The sequence below is a fragment of the Ascaphus truei genome, chromosome 18 (genome assembly GCF_040206685.1).
Source record: "Ascaphus truei isolate aAscTru1 chromosome 18, aAscTru1.hap1, whole genome shotgun sequence".
In the NCBI taxonomy this organism is placed as follows: domain Eukaryota; kingdom Metazoa; phylum Chordata; class Amphibia; order Anura; family Ascaphidae; genus Ascaphus; species Ascaphus truei.
The window spans coordinates 16,419,212-16,433,129 of record NC_134500.1 but is presented as its reverse complement, the minus strand read 5'-3'; the positions used below and the strand labels follow the sequence as shown (position 1 = coordinate 16,433,129).

General features: G+C 42.0%; 1 protein-coding gene across 5 annotated transcripts in view; it reads left to right on the top strand.

Annotated features, from left to right (window-relative positions):
- The window catches only part of MYO5A (myosin VA), a 121,832-nt gene extending 109,242 nt beyond the window's left edge, over positions 1-12,590 (top strand). For all 5 annotated transcript variants that reach the window (XM_075575704.1, XM_075575707.1, XM_075575706.1 and 2 more), the window contains 6 exons: positions 3,278-3,367; positions 3,817-3,967; positions 4,503-4,785; positions 7,107-7,281; positions 7,607-7,687; positions 8,776-12,590. In XM_075575704.1, the coding sequence (XP_075431819.1) occupies positions 3,278-3,367; positions 3,817-3,967; positions 4,503-4,785; positions 7,107-7,281; positions 7,607-7,687; positions 8,776-8,928 (933 nt within the window). In that variant the 3' untranslated portion in view covers positions 8,929-12,590. The remainder of the gene's footprint in view (positions 1-3,277; positions 3,368-3,816; positions 3,968-4,502; positions 4,786-7,106; positions 7,282-7,606; positions 7,688-8,775) is intronic.
- The last annotated feature ends 1,328 nt before the right edge of the window (positions 12,591-13,918 follow it).

The window sequence follows — 13,918 nt, the reverse complement described above, 5'->3', positions numbered from 1 at the left end:
AGTGCTTCAGCCATAAAAGTAACATTTAGGAAATGGAGTCCCTGCTCCAAAGAGCTTGCAATCTAATTTGTCAAGTTTATTTTCTCCGCAAAAAAATAATCCGTCATATGACTTGAGATACTTGGCTAGACTTCTTTTGACCTAATGTTATAAAAAAAAAACAAATACCTTCTAACTCCTTCGGTGTTTTGGGTATGATCCGTATTGCTTTATCTAACATGGCATTTAAGAAATCCTTATATCCTGTACCATGAACATAAATTGAAAGGATCATGTAATTTTATCATAACCCCATTCATTTCAGCTCCGGTGACCCCCTGTTTGCGCAGATACTTGCCTCAGTAGGGGATGCCAGTAGCCTCTCTGCCTGAGCTAGCTGGGATTTCAGGTTTAAAGCTCCCACGTCGTGCAGCCAATAGGAAGACCTACCTGATGATGTCATGGCTTCCTATTGGCCCGCAAGGTGTAGCAGCTTTGAAACGCCAGCATAATATCAACTCTGTTAGCTGAGTGAGCAGGGCTGCTAATGGTACCCCTCTATGGAGGTAAGTATCTCCACAAGCAGGGGGTCCCCGGATTTAAAATAATGGGGTCCAGCTCAGAAGACCCCCTGCTTCAATCCTGTGTAACAAAAAAAAAAAGTGCTTGGTTCGCTTTAAAGCCACAATGCCAGCTGCTCTTTTTCTATTGTACAGGATGGAAACGGGGTGATGCACAGAGCTGAACTGCACGCTATTTTAAGCTCTGGAGACCCCCCTGGTTCCGGAGATATGTACTAGTGACGGTACCGGCATTTCAGTCCCTCTCCAGGGGAAACAAAATGGCGGTCTAAATATCCCGCGTTATTTGGGACAAAAGGAAGCCGTAATATCATCCTTTCTGGCTTCCTATTGGACAGCCGTTTAAAGCCCAGCGTGAAACAGAAAGTGATGTCGATAACTGTACGGAGGCAGGGGGTGGGGGGAGGAGAGTCTTGAAAATAACGAGGTTCAACTACAGGGACTATTAGGCCCCATCCTGTAACAATAAAAATTAGCAGGGTTTTTTTTGCTGCTTTAAAATGATTACAGAGTGAGGCTCTAGTGCAGAGGCGGCCAACTCCAGTCCTCAAGAGCAACCAACAGGTCAGGTTTTCCAGATATCCGTGGCTTTGACTGAGCCACTGTTTCAGCCACCTGTGCTGAAGCAGAGAGATCCTTAAAACCTGACCTGTTGGTGGCTTGAGGTCTGGAGTTGGCCACTCCTGCACTAGTGTCATAATTTAGCGTAACAGGAGATGGCTGTGTATCACAGTCACTGTATTTGACCTGCCTTTCTATATCCTCCACAGGAATGCAGCAGTTCTACCTAACAAAGTATATAGTAGCTGAATGACCGTGAATCATACATTCGAGTAACTTGCCTTCTACAGTTGTATTATTTTATGCATACATTCAATATATTTTTTAAAGGAGTCTCATAAACCATATAATCCAAATGTCACTGTAGCTAGTGATCGAGAATGAGTAATCTACAGCAGCGTTGCGCAAACAGGGGGGCGGGAGATTTTGCTGGTGGGGCGCGGGCCGTTGCAGAGGCCTTGCGCTCTTCCCCGAGGCATTTTAATTAAATGCTAGGGGATCGCCTGAGGCCTCTGCAACGCTATACTTACCTTGATTCAGACGCTCTGTGACGCATCGCCATGGCAACGCCGTGTCAGATGACACCGCGGGGCCATATGACGTGACGTCACACGCGTCAAATGATACCGCGGCTCACGTGAAGTCACGTGACACCGAGCGTCATTTGACACAACTCTAAGGTAGGGAAGGGGGGGCGCCAGCACCGAGGCAGGGAAGACAGGGGGGCGCAGCTGGAAAAGCTTGCGCTCCCCTGATCTGCAGTACGGTATACTGCTGGAAGAATAATGTACCAGGCAAAGACATCTGCAATAATCCCAGTGATGGATCTATAGCAGGCGTTCTCAAGACACCCCAACAGGTCAGGTTTTAAGGATATCCCTGCTTCAGCACAGGTGGCTCAGTATTTGATTAAGCCACCTGTGCTGAACAGGGATATCCTGAAAACCTGACCTTTTGGGGGGTTCTTGAGGACTGCAGTTGAGAACCCCTGATCTACAGTGTCACAATTATAAAGCACCCTGGAGTATCCAGCCATCAGTTATGGACACAGACAATGTTACTCCCTCCTCTGTGCACTAGATAATTGCTAGAGGATATCAGAGTGACGCTTCTGATCAGGATAACGAAGGAGAGGGAAGATCGGTTTGCGTTTTCCCTGTATGGGATGACAAAGAGCTGACTTGGTCAGGTTTGGGGCAGTGGTAGGAAGCATTGGATTTACCTGTGAAATGACTGTGGCTACAAGGTTGCTGATCACAGCATGCTAGGCAGGAAGGCGTTTAATGTCTTGTGGCTAAGAGCCAAGCTGAGCATTGACACACAACTCCCAGGTGAGCTAGACGTCATGCTCCATGACTTCTTTCCACCACTGAACAATGGGCATAGTTAAACAGTCCACTCCTACTAGGACAGCTTAGTTTGCTGTTTCTCACCAGTTTAACCAATTTGCTCCCGTGCCAATGCTTCACTTGCATGTCTGACAGCCATGAGATTTAAAGCTGCAGTTCAAGCTGCCGTTTAAAACATTTTTTTTTCCATTCAATATGTTCATCAATACAATCTGCACACTGACAAGTGATTCACTAAGTTACCGATCGATCGGATCCTCTGTAATCGATCGCTGAAGATTCGGCTTGGTGGTTCTTTAATAATTCACTATTAGGGCAGCAGAAGAGGACCCAATATGCAAAGTTCTGTGTGGAAGATCATGTGACCAGGCAAACACTAGATACAGTACAATTGGTGCACTGCAAGAGAGAGGGGTGTGCCAGAGCCTGTCTCAGAAGAGGAAGGGGGTGTGATTTTGTAAATGGTTGCTATATAAACAAAAATGCTTGTTGCATTAGAATACATAAAAAAATGTCTCTAAAAATTTTTTTTTTAAATGCTACAAGTATTTTCTCATAGTACAGAACTGATTTATTAGAAAAAACCACACACGAAGGATATTGCTGGAACTGCAGCTGTAAGACGTCTGTTGATATCCAACATGTTAAGTTGTATAGAGCCTCTGAGCAATGTGGCGTGAGTAATACACAGGTATTATACCCTCTGCCGGTGTCTCTGATAGTGATGGAAAAGTATTTTGTTGGTATGCTTGTTCGTGGACTGCACTTTATTTTGTTACTAAAGTCTATTTCATGTTGTTCCAACAGAAAAGAGGTGATGACTTTGAAACCGTGTCCTTCTGGCTTTCCAATACGTGTCGGTTCCTGCATTGCTTAAAGCAGTACAGCGGGGAAGAGGTACACATCGCCAAACCGTGCTTAGCGTTCCATGCTTTGCATTGCTCACCGTTGCCTTCACTTGAAAGTATTGGTGCCACTCATATTAACAGATAGCATTGCATTGAGTAGTGAGCTTTCAATTCTGACACTGAAAATGATACATACATCAATGTATGTGCGGTATGTATTGATAAGGCCAAGTCTGTGCTTTTGGGAAATAAAAATGGCTGCCGGCATTGAACCGTCACTTTGAACCTCCGTGTCCCTCTTATACATTGGCTGCCAGGATTGGCTTCCATTTTTTGGGGTACCAGGACTCCGTCAGTGACATTTTCCCTAACATGGAAACTCCCAGTTGTCGACAAGATTAGAGGATTTAGGAGCGGAGGGGTTAAGGATGGACTTATGCACATTTTCCCTATTACAATTGGATATTAAAGGTCTTTTCCTGTCATTTTGTTCCGCAGGGATTTATGAAGCACAACACACCGCGGCAGAATGACCACTGTCTGAGCAACTTCGACCTCGCTGAATATAGACAAGTGTTGAGCGACTTGGCCATTCAGATTTACCAGCAGCTGGTCAGAGTGTTGGAGAATATCTTTCAGCCAATGATTGGTGAGAAACGCACACAATGTTTTTTTTAAATTAAAATAAGGGTAGAGTTCTTCATGCAGCTGTTTTCGAGAGATTCCTTTGCTCTCCCGTTCCTCATACCCTCCGCGGTGCTGCAGACAATTAAGTCACAGCCCACTGTCACATCAAGTGTTCTAAAACCGCATCAACTACAAGGAGAGGAGAACCAGCAATCAGGGAGAGATGAGAGATTCCATACTCCGTGAGATGAGACAGTGGGAAGTCCATAGAATTCATTTGAAGCGGGGGAACCCAGTTTAAATCCCAGTGTTGGTTTCTTGTGACCTTATGTGCCACTTTATCTCACTGTGCTTTGCTAGTAAACTTGCATTATTGGTTGGAGAGCCTTATCACTGCTCTATTAATCCTTTCACTGCTACAATGGTTGAAACTAATGAAAAGAAAAAAAAGAGCTGATTTATGCATTCGTTGCAGTGCTCTGGCTTGGAATAGTCTATTGAGGAATGGGTCAGATTGGTTGTATTTTGTTAATGTCAATCTCTTCTTCTCACACCAGTTTCAGGAATGCTGGAGCATGAGACTATCCAGGGCGTCTCGGGGGTCAAGCCCACCGGCTTGCGGAAGAGAACCTCCAGCATAGCAGATGAAGGGACGTACACCTTGGACTCCATTGTTAGGCAGCTGAACATTTTCCATTCTATAATGTGTCAGCATGGGATGGATCCAGAACTCATCAAGCAGGTTATCAAGCAAATGTTCTACATCGTTGGGGCGGTCACGCTTAACAACCTGCTCCTGCGAAAGGACATGTGTTCGTGGAGCAAGGGGATGCAGATAAGGTGAGATTGATGCGCAAGTGGTGACCAATGTGTGTGTATGTATAGATTTATTTGTTAGTAGTGTTACTGGCACTTATCTGTAGCCTGCGAAGGATGCCCCACCATCCTGTAACTGAGGCAGTCTTTAAAGGTGCAACCTCACGTAGTCAATCCCGCTGCATTTCTTATGGACCTCTGAATGGGGAAATCGTGGTCATTCAAACAGTGTTGAAACATCATTTGAAAGAACAGGCAAGTGTTCAATGTGTCTGTTGCTTATTAGGTTTATTGCCTCTAACAGAAAGATCATGCGCTGCAAAAGGTACAATGCCACATAGCCGGGCAGGTGAATTTCTTTGGGGCCACTGAATGAGGAGTGATTGTCAAAGTGTTTTCTTTCCGCCTATCCCACCCTGTCCTTAGGCTACGGCCCCGCTGCACGCGCGCCTGCCAGGCCGACAGCGCGTGCAGCTCTGATCCCCGGTCTGCAGTAAGCTGCAGGGGGAAAGACAGGAGGGGGTGAGGGGGGCGTGACAGAGGCATGGCGGGGGCGTGGCCATGATGTCACCCGACAGGTTCGCCCTCATTGGCTGAACCGCCGGGGGGCGTGGGCACCGCGCTCAACGCCAGTATTGAACACAATTTTCCTGTCTGCTGACAGAAGTGGTCGCGCACCGCGGCGGCCACCCCTTGTAGTGGGCCCGGTCCCATTGAAGGGCGGCTCTTGCCCCCACAGCGCCCACCATAGCGGGTGCTGCAGTAGGCAGCGGGGGACCTGGCCTTATGAGAGAACCAATAAAGATGTGAGATGGGGTGACTCTGGCGGTACAAGCGCTTGCTGATCACACAGTGACATCACACAGTGACATCACACAGTGACATCACACAGAAGGGAGCAGCCAGAGGGAATCTACCCCTTCCCAAGACTAAAAGATTCATTACGAATACTTTGATGGGGGCCGGTTTGGGTAAATTACCAAGATGAGACATTTAAACATGTCACTGGAATTAGTTCACTTTGGTCCTAGGAGGGACTGGCCCTTTGACCAGATAATAGGAGTGCCAATAATCACAAATAATAATAAAGAGGACATGTATTTGAAATAAAACTGTCGGTTTCATTCTTTTGGTAACTGCACGAGGAAACAGTTCAAGCAGCTGAATTGGGGAAACAAATGGACAGGAGCGTGTGTGTGTGTGTGTGTGTGTGTGTGTGTGTGTGTGTGTGTTTGTGTGTATATATGTATATATGTATATATCTATCGTGTCATACCTGTATCCATCACAGTGTCCCATGTATAAGAACAATGTATCAGGCACCTATTCTCCCAAAATAATGTATTTAAGGAAAGGAGAGTGCTGTGCTTCCGTTGGTCATTGTCAGGGCTAAACAAATTATAATAAAACGACACTCGCCTGAAAAAAAGGCACTCGCCCCTCTCTCCCCCGAAATATTTTTTTTGACTGTAACCCTTCATTTTACCCACTTGTGAGTCTTAACGGCAGCGGGGTGGTGCGGCGTCACATAGCATTCTCCTGCGTCTCCCCCTGTAACTCCCATGTCTCCCTCTACAACTCCTGTGAAAATGGCTGCGCTGCATCAAATGATGCCGCGTTGCCAAGACAATGTCCCACGGCGCCAAGTTGTCATGGCAACATGACTTCGAGTAGCGTCGCGACGTCACATAGCGTCCCGTTGTCATGGCAACATCCATTTTCACGGAGTTGCAGGGGGAAACACGGGAGTTACAGGGGGAGACGCAGGAGAATGCCGGGAGATGCCGCACTACCCCACCGCCGGTAAGACTCGCAAGCGGGTAAAATGCACTCGCCCAGGGCGAGTGGATGAGTGCATTTGTCGAGCCAATGATGGTCATACTCTATAGTCATAATTAATCAACACAGGCCAGAAGTCATCGAAGCGGGATGACTTGAATGTCAGTTACCACCCGATCAGGCACAATATCCCACATCATGCTTTGATTCCCGGCCATAGTATTTAATATTGTGAGTTGCTGGGAACACGATTTGCACTTAATAGGTATAAAGTGAAAATAATATAAACATCTCTTCTACTATGTTTTTCCTACTGCCAGAGCCATGTCATGTTATAGTTATTCGTATAAAGCCCTTGCTTTACACTGAATTGCAGATTTTGCAAAAGTAAAACCATTATAATGCGTAGCTAGCAACATGACACAGTGGTAATAAAACGTGTTTGCGTAAGTCCATCTGTGCCCTCCTCTGATTACCTTAGCAACGGGAGGGAACCAAATATTTCATTCGCAACTCTACAGCCTGTGAAAATGTTGGTGCTCTCTGTAACATTTGCCTTTCCAAAGGTACAATGTGAGCCAACTGGAAGAGTGGCTACGTGACAAGAATCTGATGAATAGTGGCGCCAAGGAAACCCTGGAGCCATTAATTCAGGCCGCTCAGCTGTTGCAAGTGAAAAAGAAGACGGATGAAGATGCAGAAGCTATATGTTCCATGTGCAACGCTCTTACTACTGCCCAGGTAACCAAGCAGATCTGCTTCTGGTGTAATGTTTCATACCTGGTCATTGCAATTAATCCAATCTTCATACTCTGCTCTTACCTGTTCTATGACTGTAATATTTATATGTATCCGTGCTTTGTATCTGATATTTCTTTTAAGCCACCTTATTTCTCTAGAATACATTAATGATTTTAAACGCAATGCTTTCTATAGCAATGCTGTTGGCGCCTGACATATGTACAAGCTAAACAGTCTTCTTATATTGTTGTTAATAGAAAATAAAAGGAAGGGGCGGTAGTAAAAATGTCCTCATTATAATTACTGTAATAATTTATTCTTGCAGATTGTCAAGGTGCTGAACCTGTATACACCAGTAAATGAGTTTGAAGAGAGAGTCTTGGTATCATTTATACGCAATATACAGGTATGCACAACATAATTGCTGTGTTCTCTCAAGCTTGCTTGGGTAGATGTTTTGTTTTATACTTTGCACGACTGTAGCTCCGGCATCACTGAAGGGTATCATGCATAGTAATGCTTCACTAGTTTTCCCCTGCTAATGATTTCATACAAAGAGAAAAAGGGTTTACCAAGTACTGAAATGAAGACATCTGTTTACCTCTCGTGTTCTCTGCTGAAGACTCACATCAGGGCTCTTCATCTGAAAGTCCACTGGCCAACCATGGCCAGAGAAGGGCCTTGATGTGACCCTTGGACTCTCTGCTTCTGCACTACTTGCTTAAACAGCTGAGTGCAATTTGTGACACCGAAACTCACTTGTAAGTTACAGTAATGTAAATATTTCTGGTACAGGTGTTATAATTGCTTGCAAAACGTTGAAATATAATAATTGTCATGTCTTTATATATACAAAAAAAAATGACATTACAATAAGCTTGTGCCCCTTCTACGCCTAAATATTTTCTGATCCGGCTCCTTTGGAGAATTAGTTGGGAAAGGAAACATTGTCTAAGTCGGTCATAGGATAACATGTTGCCAGTTAAATGCGTCAGTGGCACAAATGAAATTCACTTTTCGCATGAAATATTTGTCGCCTGAAATTCCCAAGTATTGGCATCCATAAAAAGGTACCAAATTTCCATACTCCAAACGTCAGCTGATTCACCACTAAAGATTAGCTGCAGGTAGAGCTTTCAGTTGTGACCCCTAGTTTAATAAAGAAAAGGATATGAGGATGACAAGAGACCAACCCAGTCTAGTGTGCCGGACTTTCCCTGCATTCATTATTTGTTGATTTATGTATTTTTTCCATTTATTGTTTATTTCTTGTCGCTGGATACAGAGTCTTTGGCAAATGAAAAGTAAATGCAATTTGTAATGGTGAAAGAATCCCATCACTTGTGGAACAGGCATCATATGCATGCAACATTGTATGGGTCGCTAATGCATTTCAGGCTCTTGCAGCAAAGTGACTTGATAATGAACTTGTATGATCTAGGAAAAGGTAGTCATAGACCATTGTTTTCTAACTTCTCTCCCCTTTCTTTTCAGCTGCGTCTAAGGGACAGGAAAGACTCCCCGCAGCTGCTAATGGATGCTAAGCACATCTTCCCTGTCACCTTCCCATTTAACCCATCATCTCTGGCTCTAGAAACAATTCAGATCCCCAGCAGTCTTGGCCTTGGGTTCATCTCACGTGTCTGAATGGAGTTGCACTGCCCGCCTTTGACATAACATCCGTCCGAAACTGCTTGGAAGCTGTATATTCTACACCACACAGTAGCACGGGAAACATTTTGGAACTCCTAGTAACATAATTAGACGTTGAATCATGGGTTTCTCAAATCTGTATACCCTGTGTAAGAGGCAAATATATATAGATGCTACAAAGATCATTCATATTCGTAATTACATTCTGTTGGGTTGAGAGTTATGTCTAAAATTGCCATTTTAACACTCTGCCTTCTTAGTATACATTAAACATAATTAGTTCCTTGTTGGCAGGACCCAAAACAAGGATGAAAAACAGGAGAAAGGTATTTACGAATGGAGAACACCCATAATTCAGGAGTTCAAATATGGCATATTGTGGTCAAATATTTAGTCATCAATCTGTTGAAACTATAAGGGTGTGTGTAAATACATACACACACACACACACACACACACACACACACACACACATACACACACACACATGTGCCAATAACCAAACAGCGTAATTATTTGTCAGTTTAATAAAAATGATAACGGTATTTAAAAAAAAAGTCAGCTTACTGTGTAACGTAGTTGCTTATTTGTTAGCAGTGTAATTTCATACGCATATTACATTGCTGCTGTGTGTGTGTATTGTGTTACACTAATGTTACAATATCCTAACTAGGCACAACAAAATAAAATATTCATCTCTTTATTATCAATTTTGTTTACAGTCCAATGTAATCTGTTATTAGCTTGAGTCTTGTATATGTCAGAATATTTTATCTGTAAAGAAAAAAAGGCATCTTAAGCACATAGAAAAGTACTGACACAGTAATTCTTTTTTTTAAATTATTATTATTATTATGAAACAGAAAAAAAACACACACACAAAAAAAAATGAAACAGCCTTAAATGAACAAACAATGGCTTCACATAATATATTATTAAAGGCTTTGTACATGTTGGCTTTTATTGGCATTTTTTTTTTTTAAAGTCATGTTTAAATGTTTCAGTTCCACACAGTATTTTGCAGTTAGATGGTCATAACGATGTTTACTGTTTTCTTGTGTTTTTAGCTATTTTCTATTACGCTGCTAAGCTGTAGGGTTTGGAATTTCCACACACGTTTATTTATTCATGCCAATAAGATATGATCATTTGGACATCAGAAAGCAGGATGATTCTATGCCTGTGTACAACACTGCACGTTCGCAAATTGTCTACTTGGTTAATGCCAGAGAGGCGAGGCACTTAAAGGCCCATGCGAGAGGTGGCTGCAGAGCGTAGCATTCTGCTCTGACAAGGAAGAAGTTTAGTGTGAACTGAGACCAAGTTATGCCTTCAGTGGCAATTTTGAAACAAGGGACAGATGCGTGAGAATCACATGTTTTAAGTTGTCGCTAATGCTGTCGGGAGCTACATTGTATTCTAGATAACGTGAACAGGTGTAACTTGACTAGCTGCATTAATTAATAAGAAATTCAGGCATTTCTTGTTCGCAAGCTTGTTCTGTTGCTATTTAAGATGTAGGAAACCTACTACAAATAACATCTTGAAATGCTAATTAATCAGTGAATTTTCCATTTGTTATGGGAGGTATGCATGCTCTGATGCTCTGATGTTCTGGACTTATTGGCTATACTGTATTATGAATTATCAAAGCTTTTAGATTAATAAATATCCCACAGACTTTTGGAATTGCCCAGACTTTTGTTTTCATCCATCATGGTTGATTTCAGCTTCATTTACGACAATTGTTTGCAAAATAGGTGGTAACCAATCATTTCCTCTCAAAAGAAAAATACAGATATACATAAATATACTGCTTTTGGCTTATATTGTGCCTGTTCTTTATCCCAGTGGTTGAAGTTGAAGTTTGATAGTATTGAGTACTACAAAGCTTTTATGTATGAAGCTGCAGTTGATCTTGCTTTTCAGAGAAATGGTGGATCTATTAAAGAGGTAGAGCTTTGTATCGTTAATAAACCTATTCAAATAGGGGACCCAGAGTTTTGCAAAAGTTAAAAAGTACAGGAGAAATGATTCCTTTCAACTTTGAAGGCTTCAAGCATGCTACGCTAAATTATGCATTCATCTTGGGTTTCTTAAGAACTATTCTGAATGACTCCTTAAAGCTTCACGATATCCACAACCGTTCTTTATTTGTAGGCTTCATTTCCAACAGTTGTGTATAACAAAGCATTTCCTTGAGGCCTTTCTGTCCATAAGCTGTATGAATTGCATAATCTTTATGCACGTTTTTCTGCTTGGCATGTATTAATTTATTTTCCTAACCGTCCATGTACTTATTATATTATCCCAAGTCTGTGTTTGGTGGGATGTAGGCTTTTCCATATGAAAAAAAATATGCAATGACTACATTTCTATATATATATATTAAAAAAAAATCTATTTATTCCTTTAAACCACAAATGTTACCTCAAGCTTAGTTCACATTCCATGAAATATTGTACATTCCTTGCTTTAAATTGTATAGTTGTGTGTATACTACAATTGCCCTTCTTATAACTGAAGACTTGATTATCACACTAAGTGAATCTGTTAAAGGTTGACTAATTGGTAAAGTGATTGAAGGGAAATTTAGTTGTACTAGAGTTTGAGACACTGGAGAATTTAGTTACACGTTAACAGTCAGCACTCTAGGACCTTAGACAAGTCACCCATCTCCTGTGAACCTCAGCGCTCAAAATTAGACTGTACGCCCTTTTGGGTAGTGATTAATTGTATCTATAATTTTATTTTTTTTAAATTGCACTGTAAGGAATTAAAAATGTTGGTAGATTTATGATTGATCATCTTTCCATTTGGAATCCGTTGCAAACCAGAGCCTGCAAAATGAGGCCAATAATGTGAAGCCACCATTTTGTTCTCCATCACTGGACAGCCCAAAGCAGGTCTGTGGTGTAACGTGGTGATCTGACTTCCACCCATGTAGGGCTTCATTCACAATTCTGTACTAAGTGGGCCCCTAATGGTGGGGTGATTGCAAAACAATGTTACAAGTGAAGCCCCTCCATAACTTTGCATAGGTTAAATAAAGCCCCTTACTACTTCTAAAGAACAAGGGGAAGACAAATCAATGTTGTGTAAAGAAGATGATACATTTATTGACTTTGTGCTGTTTGGAGATGTGAGTTTCTTAGACTACTAAGGTATTATCTCCAGATATGCCACGCAGGTGCCACAGAGGGAATTTAAGCATTTGCACTGGCTGCAGAATGATTACAAAAATTGGGGTATAAATATGTTCACCTCTTAATCTTAGTGTGTACATTCACATGATCGCCACCCAGCTGTTCAAAGTCCAGTTATTGAATGCACAGTGTGTACGCAATAACCTCCCCCTAATTAATATAATTGCTTACATGTCGTCATCATCATGGGCATCTAAATGTGTAATATTCATCAGTCAACCAACTGAAGTAGAGCCGACTTCAATATATTTTAAACTGACCTGTCCACAAAATGTTGTTAAGGAAAAGGAAATAGCGTGTTAAAAAAATACCATCCAAGTACTTGGACCGAAACCCAAATTCTAACAAATATATTCTGTAGTATCTAATATTGTGCTTAGGAGATGTGTGCATCATTAACACTGTATCTAATTCGCTATCACTGCAAATTGTTCAAATAAAAAAAATACAAATATGTATTGTTTGTTTTTCATTTTTGATACAGAGGAAATGCATGCCATTAATAAAATGCAGATCAGGAATTCTTAGGACAAGTTCAGGACCCTAATTATTTTTACTGCTTTATTCCTCAGTGTATGGCCCGTCATCCAGCCAGAATCCTCTAATTACACATCAAAGAAAGCACAAATACAGACCGGCACCTTGGAAAATATAGTCCAACAAATGTCCAGATACACTGGCAAGAGCTACGCTCCTTGTGGGACAGTCCTGTTCATCCGGATCAACCTTGTAACTTCGTAGAAGGCATCCGAGGTACATGGAAGGAAACACAAAGATATTAAATAGTGAATACTGCTGTAAATATAGGACAAACCAACATGTAACACTAATGGACAACACTGACTGACAAAAAAACAAAAAATTCTAACAACACTTAACATACACACACAAGGCTGTAAACACAATATAAGCTAATTTATTAAAATATACCTCGGATGCCTTCTACGAAGTTACAAGGTTGATCCGGATGAACAGGACTGTCCCACAAGGAGCATAGCTCTTGCCAGTGTATCTGGTTATTGTTGGACTATATTTTCCAAGATGCCGGTCTGTATTTGTGCTTTCTCTGTATGTTTCCTGGCTTTGTTCAGTCAGTGTTATCAGACTGCCTACCTCACACATATATGTGAGTTTCTTTGTACTCTTGTTTTAGATTAATTAATTTAAATTAATTTTCATCACATTGAGTATGCACATATATTTTATACAGGCATACCCCGCATTAACGTACGCAATGGGACCAGAGCATGTATGTAAAGCAAAAATGTACTTAAAGTGAAGCACTACCTTTTTCCCCACTTATCGATGCATGTACTGTACTGCAATCGTCCTATACGTGCATAACTGATGTAAATAACGCATTTGTAACAGGCTCTATAGTCTCCCCGCTTGCGCACAGCTTCGGTACAGGTAGGGAGCCGGTATTGCTGTTCAGGACGTGCTCATAGGCGCATGCGCGAGCTGCCGTTTGCCTATTGGGCGATATGTCCTTACTCGCGAGTGTACTTAAAGTGAGTGTCCTTAAACCGGGGTATGCCTGTACATTATATTTAAGCGCTTTTTCCAGCACTTTTTCTTTTTTACAAATTACAAATCCATAAGAATTATTAATAACCACAACAATCTTGACTTTGGAATCTATCAACTGATCCAAATGCTTAATTCATTGGTCAATCAGAATGAGTGATTCACTAGCCCAGGGGTTGGCAACCTGTGGCTCCCGAGCAACATGTGGCTCTCTGCAAGTTGCCTTCCCCCAGCTGCTGCTTCTGTCCTTC